This window comes from Harpia harpyja, chromosome 4, assembly GCF_026419915.1.
Source record: "Harpia harpyja isolate bHarHar1 chromosome 4, bHarHar1 primary haplotype, whole genome shotgun sequence".
Lineage (NCBI taxonomy): Eukaryota > Metazoa > Chordata > Aves > Accipitriformes > Accipitridae > Harpia > Harpia harpyja.
In genome coordinates this window covers 83,523,823-83,537,612 of record NC_068943.1, presented here as the reverse complement: position 1 = coordinate 83,537,612, position 13,790 = coordinate 83,523,823, and the positions used below count along the sequence as shown (strand labels likewise).

At 44.1% G+C, this 13,790-nt stretch overlaps 1 protein-coding gene across 2 annotated transcripts; it reads left to right on the top strand.

Annotated features, from left to right (window-relative positions):
• Positions 1–17: 17 nt before the first annotated feature.
• On the top strand, positions 18–13,484 carry KAT7 (lysine acetyltransferase 7). 2 transcript variants are annotated; one of them, XM_052785251.1, is made up of 15 exons: positions 18–228; positions 1,773–1,920; positions 3,244–3,420; positions 3,611–3,850; positions 4,425–4,507; positions 4,755–4,844; positions 5,599–5,697; positions 5,867–5,977; positions 6,831–7,022; positions 7,226–7,315; positions 8,234–8,374; positions 9,561–9,654; positions 9,844–9,990; positions 10,875–10,981; positions 11,661–13,484. In XM_052785251.1, the coding sequence occupies exons 1-15, from the start codon at positions 214–216 to the stop codon at positions 11,760–11,762; spliced, it is 1,836 nt and encodes a 611-aa protein (XP_052641211.1). In that variant the 5' UTR covers positions 18–213; the 3' UTR covers positions 11,763–13,484. The 2 variants fall into 2 exon arrangements, with proteins under 2 accessions (XP_052641211.1, XP_052641210.1); XM_052785250.1 differs by lacking the exon at positions 18–228 and having other exon boundaries at positions 1,734–1,920.
• Positions 13,485–13,790: the final 306 nt, after the last annotated feature.

Below are 13,790 nucleotides of genomic sequence, written 5' to 3'. Positions count from 1 at the left end.
GACCGTGTCCCGGCGGAAGCGTGAGGGACCGAGCAGGGAACAGGGACTGGCGGCGGCGGGAGCGGGCTGGCGCCGCCGGAGCAGACGTGCCGCAGGACGGGAGACACGGCTGTCACCACGGAGCCCGCCAGCGCTAACACGGCGGCGACGGCCGCTTCGCGGGCCGGGGGCGCCGGGGACCAGCCAACCTCGCTGCCCCCGCCCCCGCCGAGGATGCCGCGCAGGAAGGTGAGCGCGGCCGGGGAACTGGGGAAGGCGCCCGGCGGGAGAACAGGCGAGCTCGGGCCGCAGCTTTTTTTCCCCTTCCCCACCCCCTCCGCTACCTCTCACGGGCACAAAACCGGGGGGAAAATAGCGGCCTTCAGCCCCCAGCGCCCGCCCCGCTCGTTCCCTGAGTGGCTCCCGCACGGGAACGCTGGGCGCTGATTGGCCGCCGTGCTCGTCACTCATCGCCCCCAACGGTTACCGTTTCCCTTCCCCCGCGCCTGCATCGCGGTCCGCCTGTTGGCTTTTCCGATTGGGCAGGCGATTGGAGAGCTGGTCACGTATTGGTCGGACTGCCTTGCCGGGCTGGCCGCTGATTGGCTTCCGCCGCTGCCCATCTACGCCCCCCCCAACGGTCACCTCCCCGCGCGTGCCTTGTTTCTCCCTCTCTCCCTTCCCCCATTCCCACCCCGCCCCTCCCGGGGTTAATGTTTCTGTGGAAGCGAGGCTTGCACGGATAGGCTGGCGCCCGCCGTCACTCACGGCCGGCGGCCACGCCCTTTTGCTCTCCAAGCTGACATTGGCGGGCTCTCCCTTTCGGCCCTTCCCACTCGCCTTGTGATTGGCCGGGACCGGCGAGTCTCCGCTGGGTGCAAAACAAAGCGGCGCGGGGGCCGCGCTCGCGCCGCCGTGCGCGCGAGGCCTCGGCGGCAGCCGCCCCCGCCCTTCCCCTCAGGCGGGCGCCGGCACCTGCCTCGGCCTCGTCGCCATCTCCTCAGGGCCGGCGGCCCGCTCGGGGCTACCTCCGGCCGCCCTGACCGAGACCTGTCGACGCCCCCACACCCTAGCTGTCCAGTCAGGGTTGCCGGGCAGGGGAGGGATCTTCAGTGGGCTGGTGGCTGCCCGCCAATTCCTGAGGCCTGCTTCCCTCAGACAGCCGCCCAGTCCCCTGCGTGGTCCAGGGGCCGCTCTGGTGGTCCGAGACAGGTGAATACAAACGGCGTTCGCGGCCTTTTTTGGCCCAGCCTCTTCACCGAGTGCCTTTGTTTTCTCTGCCTTGCTTCCACCAGGGAGCCCTGACGCTGCCCTGAATTGCTGAGTGGTGAAGAGTCAGTTTGGCCGTTGCTGGAGCCCATCTGTTTTCTCCAGCCCCTGCTCCCGTGGTGCCTTGTGCTCTGCTGAGCTGCCTCTGCTGTTTTGAACAGGCAGATGGTGCGGGAGTGCTGTTGGCTTGGCGGGGTGAACTGAGAACAGTCAGCTCAGCATATCCTGTCCAGCCTTGAAACTTCATTTACCTTTTGCTTTAAATAAAATCAGGTGCTGCTGTGATCTTTCTTAGTGGATCAGTTTGCAGAAACTTTTTATTATTGAAGGCACTGTCTGACACTGCATATTTATTAAACTAAAATATTTTCTCCAGAGTAATACACCTGACACTAGTTTGCATATGCCATTACGTCAGCTTGACTTTTATCTGTCTAGCATCAAATATTTTCTCTCTTTTTTTTTCTGTACAATATGCAAGTTTAAGTACTCGTGTGCTAATGTCTGGGTCTGTGGTGTTGCAGAGGAATGCGGGCAGTAGCTCAGATGGAACAGAAGACTCCGATTTCTCCACTGATCCTGAGCATACGGACAGCTCTGAAAGCGATGGCACATCACGACGATCCGCCCGTGTGACCCGTTCCTCAGCCAGACTCAGTCAAAGCTCTCAAGGTAAATGCTTTATTTTCTTAAACAAGGAAAAGAAAAGCAGCCTCTTAAGCAACAAGAGGCTCAATGTGCTCCATATTCCTGACCTTTAGAACTTAAATGTGTGGAGTTTATACCTAAGTAAAAATATTTAACTTTTTTCATTGGCTATTAATGTACCACAGCAAAAAGCAGTCTTTATACGTGCATATCACACAAATGAGGTAATATAATCTAAAGATTACACTGGTGGTGGAAGTCAAAACTCGAGTATGCTCTGTTCAAAAAGTAAAGCTATCTTCTTGTTAAAGGAAGTAGGAATCAAACACCGTGATTCTGCTGCCAGCTTTGCCTAATTTTTCTGAGAACTCTAAAAATTTGCTTTCCATCTAGACAGTTGTATTGGTACTGGAGCCAAACTAGAGAGAGGGTGTTTAGAGGTGTAAGTTGTTTTTGTTTTATTTGTTTGTTTGGGGTTTTCTGTACTGCAAGGAAACATGTATTTTCATGAGTTGCTGACGCTGACCCTGCTCTGCAATAAATGTAATCAACATATTGCCAGTTATTTTGTATGCTTCTACTTTGGCATCAAGATGGTAAGAGGAAACATTGAATGTGTCCACCTCCTCATTTTTCGTGTTAGTGTAGTCATTTCTTGGCTGTTAGTTAATAAGCTGCCATCTGGCATCAAGGGGAGGAAATAGCAGTAGATAATAACTTCTTTCCATTGCTCCGTGTGTACACTTTGATAAAGAATCTGTTTTGCGACAAATTTTATTGCAGGTAAGAAATATACATGCATGATCATCTGGTAATTAGGTCTTAAAAACAAAAGGAAAGGTGGTTTGGATGTGTATGGGATGCCTGTGATATTCCTAGGTTATGAAAGCATTATTTTCATGCAAAATAATTACTTTATAGTCTTATGAGCAGCGTAGGATCACAAAACCACACACAGGGTCCCAAACATAGCTCCACACCAGAAGCAGTCTTGCTATTCCCAAGGGTTATCTAAACACCGATAGTTCTTAGCTAAACTAAAAGTTCTTTAGCTTTCCAAATGGGATCTGGTTTGTAATTACTAGTTAAGTAATTAAGTCCAGAGAAAGCTGATCTAATTCCAGATTCCTCAGTGGCGGTGGTTTTTTAAATCTTAAAAAAGATATAAACTCAGAAGAACAGAGCATATCTTTGTGATGATGTGCAGTGGTGAGGGGTAGGACAGAACTCTGTGTTGATACCCAGCTACCAGATGTTGGTATTACAGACTTGGGAGCACGTGCGAGGCAAGTCTCTGACTTAAGAGTAGTTATTGTGGGTGTAATTATGGTGTTTCTGTGGAATTAGATTCCAGCCCAGTTCGTAATCCGCCATCGTTTGGAGCAGAAGAGCCTGTCTATTCTACGAGGAGGGTAACGCGCAGCCAACAGCAGCCTACTCCTGTGACTCCAAAGAAATACCCACTCCGGCAGACTCGTTCATCTGGATCAGAGACTGAGCAAGTGGTTGACTTTTCTGATAGAGGTATGTAGGGCACAGTGAGGTGTTGAAAGTTTGCAAAATGCTGTTGGAAAGAGTATGCGACTCCATTCTCTGAGGGCACAGTATAATATCCTGAGGATAGAGGGTTTGAGACAGCTGTCCGGAGTTGCTTTACATATTTTTTTGAAAGCTTTCTTTCAGGCAAATTTGTAACATCTTGATCCTTATTCAGACACTAAAAATGCAGCGGATCACGATGAGTCTCCACCTCGTACCCCCACCGGGAATGCCCCTTCCTCAGAGTCTGATATTGATATCTCCAGTCCAAATGTATCCCATGATGAGAGCATTGCCAAGGACATGTCCATGAAGGATTCTGGAAGTGACCTGTCTCACCGCCCTAAGCGCCGCCGCTTCCATGAAAGCTACAATTTCAACATGAAATGTCCCACTCCTGGTTGTAACTCTTTAGGTAATTTCAGCTCCAGGATTAATCTGTTGGTTTTTGCCTTCCTGCTGTGATATTCAAAGTCCCGCTCAGTTGAGTTATACATCCTAACAATATGCACTTAATTAGGATCACAAGTATTACTGAGAAGTGGGTATAGAGAAGGGATATGAAGCATATCTGCAGGTATATTCTTCCTGGAGGTGTTTTCTGGCTAGGAGTGTTTGGGGGATGATAGGGTAAAGAACAAGTTAGGAGTATGAGCACAGGCGTGGGAGGAAAATGCGGAGTCTTGCAGGTAGGGTACTGGTGTCTGCCAGAAGCAGGTTTTCAGAAACAAATTATTGCAGACCTCTAGTATACCTGGCTGCTTGCATGGAGTGCAGCTTCTGAGTTAGCGTGAAAAAGATTTTCCACCTTTGTTCTTAAAGCTTGTGCCATGCACCATGAAGTGTGCTCCTTCTGTCACACTGGTAATAAACTGAGCATGCTCCTTGAGAAGCTCATATGAGGGATCTGCCCATCTGGGATACTTTTTAAATCTCTTTATGAAAATATGTTAAAAGTTCTGGGGTTTTTTTTTTCTGATCCTTTGCAGGACACCTAACTGGAAAACACGAGCGACACTTCTCCATATCGGGATGCCCACTATATCATAATCTCTCAGCAGATGAGTGCAAGGTAAATGAGTCTTCTGTTTTATCTTCCTTATGTTTTTTTGGAACAAAATGCCAAGACCTGTCATTTGTGAACAGAAAATATGAGTTAACATGTTTCAGCTGATGTCTTTAGCTGTAAGGCAGCAGCATTTGTGTGTCAAATCATCTGTGAATTATGGTTCAGAAAATTCACCTAAATGAGGAAAGGAAAAGATGAAAGCTTTGATAGTAGTTTGCTGCAGCATTGACAGGTGAGGTTTGGCTTCCAGGTGCGAGCGCAGAGCCGGGATAAGCAGATCGAGGAGAGAATGCTGGCCCATCGGCAGGATGACAACAACAGGCATGCCACCAGACACCAGGTAGGCAATCTGCACATATGGCTGCTTAGTTAAAAGTGGAAAAACCTCAGCTTGTGGTTTCCAGTGACAATGATTTTAACTTGATCTCCCTTTTTCACTTCTCAGATAAGCTATTGTGCTGAGTCCTGATGCTCCCCACTTGTCATCTCCAATTTGTTTCAGGAAGGGCAATTCATTGTAATGAAGGGCAATTTGTTTCAGCAAGGACAATTCAAGGGCAATCCCTTAAATGAGAGACTGGAGCAGCTGTTGAGAGCAGAGAGGTGGCATTGGCCAGTAATATTACAAAGGAGGCTGGAGCTGTTCTCGGGATGATCTTTTTTATGTGCTTTGATGTCTAGGAGAAGAGAATTCCTGCAGAACTGTAAACTACAATTTTATTCTGACTAAATAGAAAAGAATAACACCAGGGGAATTACATTTTTCAGTTCATGAGTCTTGGACTTGAGTCAAGATGACTTAATGAGTCAGCTCTGAGCTTTTCCCCATGATTAAGCAGCGCATAAGGAGCGCACCCTGTCTTGTGGGACTGAGGTACATTGGCAAAGGCAAGCTGCAGTAGGAAGAAAAATTTCCTATTTTACATACCTGTGTTGTACCTGCAGTGCCCTCTTATTAGCACAGGATTTGGTTCAGAGGCAACAAACATCATAAAATGAAAGCCAGGACAGAGGTCCTTTAGGGTGGGAAGGTGAAGAAAAATGTTTGAAGTGGATGAAGCCTAGTGAAGGTTTCCACCTCTGGTTTCTTTCAGGCACCAACAGAGAGACAGCTGCGATACAAAGAGAAAGTAGCTGAGCTCAGGAAGAAGAGGAACTCAGGGCTAAGCAAGGAGCAAAAAGAAAAATATATGGTAAAAGCAATAACTTTATTCTTTCATTCCCTGCTGTCTGCAATGAGACCACTAAGAGGAAGTTTGGCTTTCCCAGTCATTCTACAACATTCTCAGCTAAAAAAGGTGCAAGATCCAACAGCTTAGTAGCGGCATGGCAGCAAAACCTCCTATTGTTTTATTGTTCTAGGAGCACAGACAAACCTATGGCAATACTAGGGAACCTCTACTTGAAAACCTGACGAGTGAGTATGACCTCGAGCTTTTCCGAAGAGCACAAGCACGGGCATCTGAGGACCTGGTGAGACTTCTAACTCAAGCAAATGTCTTTGTTAGAAACGTGAATGCTTTCTGGGTTTTGTTGTGCTTGTACAGATAGAATCAAGAGTTTGTAAGAAGAGCAGCTACAGCCCAGCCAAGTCAGCAACATTACACTAGGGATAATGTTTAAGTGCCAGTCATTCAGAGGGTTTGCTGGAAGTACAGCTGGAGCTAAGCATTTGCAGTCATGAATGCTGCAGTGCCTGCAAGAGGAATAGTTAGTAACAGTTGCATTTAATAGGTGTTTGTTTTCAGTGAAAGAATGGACAGCTTCACCTGCTGAAAGAACGGCTAAGGAGTGATGATAACAAAAGACAAAAGCCATCTTGACAGTAGCCGGTGACTGTGGACTGGAGTTCAAAACCTTGTATTGCTTGAGGCTTCTGTAGGTGCTTTCCAAAGCTACCTTCCATCTCCAGAGATGAACCAAAAGATACGTGATGCTTACCAGTGACAACCACATCTGGGATATCTAAGGCAGAGCATTAGGCTGTGCCCTCTTCCTAAAGATTAGGAAAGCAGCATGAAGTGGCAAGGAGCTTACATGGCTTTCGTGACAGAAAGAGTATGATCCTAGTGTTAGCATGCTGCTAAGTACAGATTCACAAGACATTTCCTGATGAAAGGAACAGTCAATAACTGTACTGCTTGTGGACAGGGCTCAGACTGAGGAGAGGTCTGTGGGAGGCGTCATTAGACACGGTCACACTGAAAGATGAATTTAGAAGACTTGAAGTAAATTATTTCCTTGAGGGAAATAAATAGGGCCCTCTTCCTCTCTACCTACTTTTTAATTTTTTAAAAAATAATCATCTGTATTTTTTCATTCATAGGAAAAATTGCGGCTCCAAGGCCAGATCACAGAAGGCAGCAATATGATTAAAACAATCGCTTTTGGCCGTTATGAGCTGGATACCTGGTATCATTCTCCCTACCCAGAGGAGTATGCTCGTCTGGGACGTCTCTACATGTGTGAGTTCTGTCTCAAATATATGAAGAGCCAGACAATACTGCGCAGACACATGGTAAGGGCTAGGGCAGAGCTGATTCCTTAGTTTTAAATCTGATTTCGGCATGTAAATGTTTTAAAACATTACTGTTGTTAGCTCAGTTGCTTGCTTTAGGAGGTGAGACGACTGCATGTTTCCTGGTATATCCAGTAGCTGTTGTGTAACCTTTTCCACCCTTAAAATAGTAGTGTCACCCTAACTTTGTTTTCCTGTCATAGGCGAAATGTGTTTGGAAACATCCACCGGGTGATGAAATCTACCGCAAAGGCTCCATTTCCGTGTTTGAAGTGGATGGGAAAAAGAACAAGGTAACTAACTGTGATCATTAGGCCAGTCTTGAGTGTGGAGTCTATCTTTCAAATGTGCCAGGCACTGCTTTTCCAGTAGAGATACAGGATGCAGATGGCCCTTTCTCCCTCTAATTGCAGAAAGGCTACTACAGTCTGATCTGTCCATTCTTGCAATTCTGGCAGTAGTTTTGTTTGCATTTTTGTTATGGTTATTCCTCAGCCCTGTTGTGCTCCAGCAGTTCCATCTGTTGTCTCGTACTGTGCTTGGAGATGTGTGTCAAGATCCGTTTCTGAAAATGGGGAGATTTCTGTGCTTGGCCTCAGTAGCTTGCTACTGCCTATCTCCCATTCACTGTGAACACTCAGTCAAATTTGTGTCAGAGTGGGAAGCAGCCCAATGTTATTGAGGGTGACCTCCTTAACCCTGAATTGAAGGGTAGAACGTGAATCCGCAACTGCAGGTTCAGGGCTGGGTAGTAGCACCATGTTTGTGCCTTGTCTCTAGCTGTGTCCGGTCTTGAAGGCTTCAGAGGAAAGAACAAAAAAACAAATTCAAAAGCTAAATTCTGCACTGCCGGAAGTTGGGAGGAGTCTTTTCTAGTTACCAGAGATAACCTTGAGGCACAAGATTAATACAATACAGTGCAAGCAAGCAGAGATCCAACCTTCTGCTCCCCTTCACTGAGGATGTGATGTTTTGGGCATTCAGAGATTGATATCGCAAACGTCAGTTCCCACCCTTAGGAAGCTAGGCTTATCAAGTTTCATCACAAATGGAATTGTTTCCTGGCCCAGCTGCTCTGTTTGAAAGACTGTATGTCATTTCTCGGATGATTCAGAATTTTCTTGTCATTTCCCACATATGCCTGGTTTTGTCTACTCTTGGGATGTTCCACTGTAATAAACAGATGTATCCCATTCTCCTTTTGCTTCTAGATCTACTGTCAAAACCTGTGTCTGCTGGCAAAACTTTTCTTGGACCATAAAACACTGTATTATGATGTTGAACCCTTCCTGTTCTATGTCATGACAGAAGCTGACAACACTGGCTGTCACCTGATAGGATATTTCTCCAAGGTTAGTTGAAAATACATACATACACATTACTGCCTTGCTAGAATGACATTTAGGACACCAATTATCAGTACTGAATCTCCTGTCGTGAGTTTTTGCAGTCTCAGGATTTGTTGCTTTTAGGAGTAGATAAAGTTTCAGACCTGATCTGCATGAATTGTTCTTGCTGTTTGCTGCAGGATTTGCTGTAGCATCTTTCCTCATTACTAGCAAAAAACAAATCAGCTCAAATGAACTATTGTTGCTACGAAGCATGGTGGTATCTTAAATGTAGGCAAAAGTAATGATAAAGAAAATGTAGAGAAATGTAGAGAAAAATACATTAAAATAAGTATTAGTCACCATGTGTTTTTGTTATTTTTTTAATAAAGTACTTGAAAGAATAAAAATTCTTAGGTGGAGAAGCTGAGACATAAGTAACTTAAGCAGATCCCACAAGTAAGTCACTGGCCAGGCTTAGAGTAGGAGCCAGTTTTCTTAACTGTTTGCTCAGACATGTTGCCTACCTAAAAAATAGCCAATCTGTTTGTTTAATCTCTGCTGCACATTGGTGAAATAGATTTCCTGGTTGTTCTTACTTCAATACAGAAAAAGTGATTACCTTTCTGGACATGGTGATATCATGCAATGCCTTATCAGTTTCGATATTTCAGTCAGTGAAATTCTATAGGTAGGAAAATACTCTCCCAAATAAAGTGCAGGGAACTATATTCCTTAAATCACCTGAATTAAAACTGAATAAATATCTAAAAAAAAAAATGATCTAAAGAAAAATCTGCATTTATCTGAGTGTGTCTGAGTCTCTTCTTTGTCTGAACATTTCAATATACACCATGTGCTTATAATGCTGCTGTTACATGCAAAAAGAAAGCAACATAAACCTGGTAGATGACAGAGGTGGTAGTGAGAGTGTTACTGGCTCCTTCTCGGGTACAACTCCATGGCCAGCCATCCTAGGCTTAAAATTGTGCACCAAACACCCAATTTAATGGCTAATAAAGTAAGACACTAAGCCAGGTTGGTAGCTGAAGGATGATCGTGTTACTTGTTGTTAGGCAGGTTTTTCTGCTGTTGCTCCTTTCACCTTGTATCAGTTGCACAGGCTTGTTCAGTCTGTTGGGATTATGATATACCCACTGTTTGTACAGATCTAGACCTGTTAATCTATCCTCTCTGTTCTTGTTTTTAGGAGAAGAACTCTTTTCTCAACTATAATGTTTCTTGTATCCTGACAATGCCTCAATATATGAGGCAAGGTTACGGCAAAATGCTCATTGACTTCAGTAAGTAGAGAAAGAGAGAAATTCTGGAAGCATATCCTGTCCAACATGACAATTTCACCAAGAAATCTAACATACCTATGGTGGTGTTTGAGCAGTTTTCATTGTAACTGATTTCTGCATGTGGTAAACAGGCTGAAAGTCAGGAGAGAGTAGTTTAGGAAGGATAACTAGGTTTTCTTTCCTTTACAGGCTATTTGCTTTCTAAAGTAGAAGAGAAAGTTGGCTCTCCGGAACGCCCTCTGTCTGATTTAGGCCTCATCAGCTACCGTAGTTACTGGAAGGAAGTTCTGCTTCGTTACCTGCATAATTTCCAAGGAAAAGAGATCTCTATAAAAGGTATGTTTTTAAGCTAAATAAGCTTGTAGTGAAGTGGTTTAGAAATATACCTATGCATCTCACTCATTTTCCTCAAATATGAGGCAGGTCATGCTTGACTCATTCATATAAGTGTTTGTGTAGCAGCACAATTAGTGGAATATTCCTGTAGTTGGGTATGGTTCCTTTCCAGTCCTGCCACCATTGAAGATAAGCCAGCTTGCAGAGTTTTGAAAGTATGTGCTGGCTGCTTCTTTTAAAAAATACATTTTTAAAAAAGATTCAGCATCTTTAAGTTCTTACTTTATCCATCTGTAGATTAGAATGTTAATTTTAAAAAGAAAAATGGCTCCCCTGAGAGGCTTTCAAATGCTTTGGAAAAATACTAAGACTGTTTGGACTTCTTTTAATAGCATTTTTATGTTTATGGCACCTAGGAGTATGCGGCATTTCATAGAGATATCAAGGTAGTTCTGAAGAAGTGGCTATGCCTTCTTTCAGAGGATTATACCTTACTAACTTGGATCCTAAAATCAGTATCACTAAATCATTGTGATGTCTAGGCTGGCTTTCAGTTTTTGGGTGAGCTGGGCTGTTTCTCTACAGCTCTGCATGGCTTGCATCCATAGGCTGTGGCTCTTCAAGCTATTTGCAGTCAGTCAGTCCTCAAGAGTGAAATAAGCAAAGGCATGTTGTATAGCAGTGCTACAGATAACCAGGGTGGTCAAAGGGTACAAGTCCAGCAGCAGCAGTAATACTGCATGTACCTCCTTCATATGTGCAAGGCATTTTGTGTATATCACTTCAAAAGGAGTTGCATAAAACTTGTAGTTGAAAACTAACAGTTATAGGCTATTGCGGAGGAATTTGTTTCTATTCTAACATAAACTGATACTGGTTTGCAGAAATCAGCCAGGAGACTGCAGTAAATCCTGTCGACATTGTTAGCACGTTGCAGGCGCTTCAGATGCTCAAGTACTGGAAGGGAAAACACCTGGTCCTAAAAAGACAGGTAAGATTTGTGGTGGCTATTTCTGTATTGTTTCCTTATATTTAGCTGTTAGATTCATATGAACTTGCTGAAATCAGTATTTCTTTTGCATTGTGCTGGCTTTTCCAGCCTTTTCATTCTAGTGGGGGAGTGCTGTAATTTTCAAATGTAGTAACTGATAAAATACGACATGGGCATCCAGCCTGATTCTTCAGTAGTGTAGAAATATGCTGTATTGACCTTCCTCTTCTGATGTGTGGAATAACGTTGCTCACTGTAAGTGGCTTTTTAGGGAAGCAATGGATCAACATTCCCATCATGGTCCTCATCACACCTGCCCTTTATTGGGCAAATGGATGACATAGAAGTGAACTGAATTAATGGAATCCTGAATGAGTCCTGTTTGTACCCTCATTAGGTATAAGACAAGTGGCTTATAAATCCCCAAATGTGACAGATTCTCTCTTTTGTTTTCCCCTCCCTGAGAAGGCTTCACTTTGTAGCTAAAAGTAGCCTTATCAGTGTGATTGGAAGGGCTTCTAGAAAGCACTGTGGAGGAAATGGTATTTTTGTCATGCTAAGCAGTTAGTAGGCTAGTCATCTACAGATTTGTGGACTTAGATGTGTGGTGGTGTACCATGGATAATTCTCCATCATGGATCATTTGTTTTAACCTGCCCTTTCATGCTCTTTTCCTTAGGATCTGATTGATGAATGGATAGCCAAAGAGGCAAAAAGATCCAACAGCAATAAGATAATGGATCCCAGCTGTTTGAAATGGACCCCTCCTAAGGGAACTTAACTGTCTATCACTCCTGAAGCCAGTGAACCCCAGCAGTAGGAAGTACCCTAGGGATCTCTGTTGTATCTGTTGCTGTTGTGATTGGCTGGTACAGTACCCTCCCAAAAGATCAGTTCCCCTTGGTACTGTTCTGGCCCAGATCTTTTGTGCACACCACAGACGCTAGTTCTGAGGAACTTTATGTTTCGGCCTCAATGAGGTTGCAAGGATTGGATCTGTATAGGACCCAAACGAAGCTCCTAGCAGCACTGGCCCAAGGAGTTCTGATATCTGGTACTGTACCTGTCCAGTCACTGGTCTTACCCTCATGTTCTTATTCCAATGAGGTTGTGTTGTGTCCTATAATCTGGTTGTTTCTTCCTTCAGGTTCCTTGCATTCTAAGTAATGGAGAAAACTTCTGTGGCTTTTGAACAAGGTCTAATAATGCTTGTTTGGGCAAAGTCTGGTTTTCCAACGAGCTGCAGTTACACTGACTTCAGCATTTTTAACTAGTCCTGTCTGATGGACTGTTCCATTCCATGTATCAAATAGTTTTAGTAAGATAACATGCCACCTCTTTCAGCAGTGTTTTCCATATAATATAGCAGGTCTTCACATAGTTAATACTGTACAGTCAGAAGCTTGCATATCTTGTAACTGAGTGGTGTGATTGTTAGTGTTACCCTGGAGGAGTCAAGGCTAAGTGTGTGAGAACATCATGGTCTGAGATGTTTCATAGAGTTGCTCTTGGTGTATGCTCCTGGAGCTACTACAGTACCACGCCTGTTGGAGAGACCTCTTTGATTATAAGTTACTGTTTTTTCCTAGTTTATCTCTTGGAGTTAGTAGGTTCCTTTACACAGAAGCAGCCTGTTTGGTATATTTCACTGGAGATACTTTTCCCAGAGCAGTCTTCCTTGAATTCTAGGTCTCTCTGTATTGGAGAGGATTTTTTTCCTCTAGACTGAAGAAATAAAAACTTTAGACAGATTTTTGCTAGCCTTGTCCAAACAGCCACAGAAACTCTACAATGCAAATATCGTCAGTTGTTGGATTGCCTACAGTGTACGTTCTGTGCATCAGTGGCAGCTCCAGTTAGCTGTGTGGGTGGTTTGCTTCTCTGACAGTGCATTCTTGTTTGTCTTCGTAAAACAAAAAAGCTTTTACTTCCTCTCTCCCATCAGTACCACCGGAAGAAACTATCGTACAATGGCTTTCAAGTATAACCACTGTCCTTGTGCCACAAGTTTCCTATATGGCTCCAGTGTAATTAAAAGGGGGGACAATCTTGGGGTAGATGATGGCAGCATCATATAGTGCCGATTTCATTTAAACCTTCCAATGCTTCCTCACTGAATGTTGTCTGAAATGAAGCACTTGCAATATACCGGTAGGTGGGAGCCATTTCCTGTTAACCACTGACCCATCCTAATGTGGAAAAGTTCTCTACTACTCTTCTGATGGTTGTCTGCCTTTCTCTGCCTCCTTAAAAAAAGAAAAAGAAAAAAGATCATCAGTACATGGTGTATACCTTGTGGGCATTACTGAATTTTGCTGTCTCATGCCCGTTGCTCCTGTATTGTAACTAACTACAGATACTCATGAAACTATCCAACAAAGTAGATCTCTTGTGGAGTAGGGAAGAAGGCCATTCTTGTGCAGAAGCTAAACCCTGTTCCCATGATGTGGTAGAATGTGCTATTCTTGTATCTACTTCTCAATAAAGCATGTTCTCTGCTCAAGTTTATGCCTTCTTTTTATTTTTTTCTGTCAGATGCTATTCAGCATCTCCAGTTAAGTGAAGCTGCTGCTTTATGTTGCAGGGGACTAATTCTGAACCCATCTTTGTGCCTGGTGTATTAAGGATTGTTACTAGAGCGGCCTTTAGGTTGAACCTTTTGGAAATAGCCTGTATTGTGTATTCACTCTAGAGCTTACTGTGCACAGGAGGCTACCATGAGGAATATGTGGATGTTGCCAGATACTGGCAACTTAAGTATGTCATGCAAAACTGGGATAGCAACTGTCAACCTGAAGTTCACTGAAGA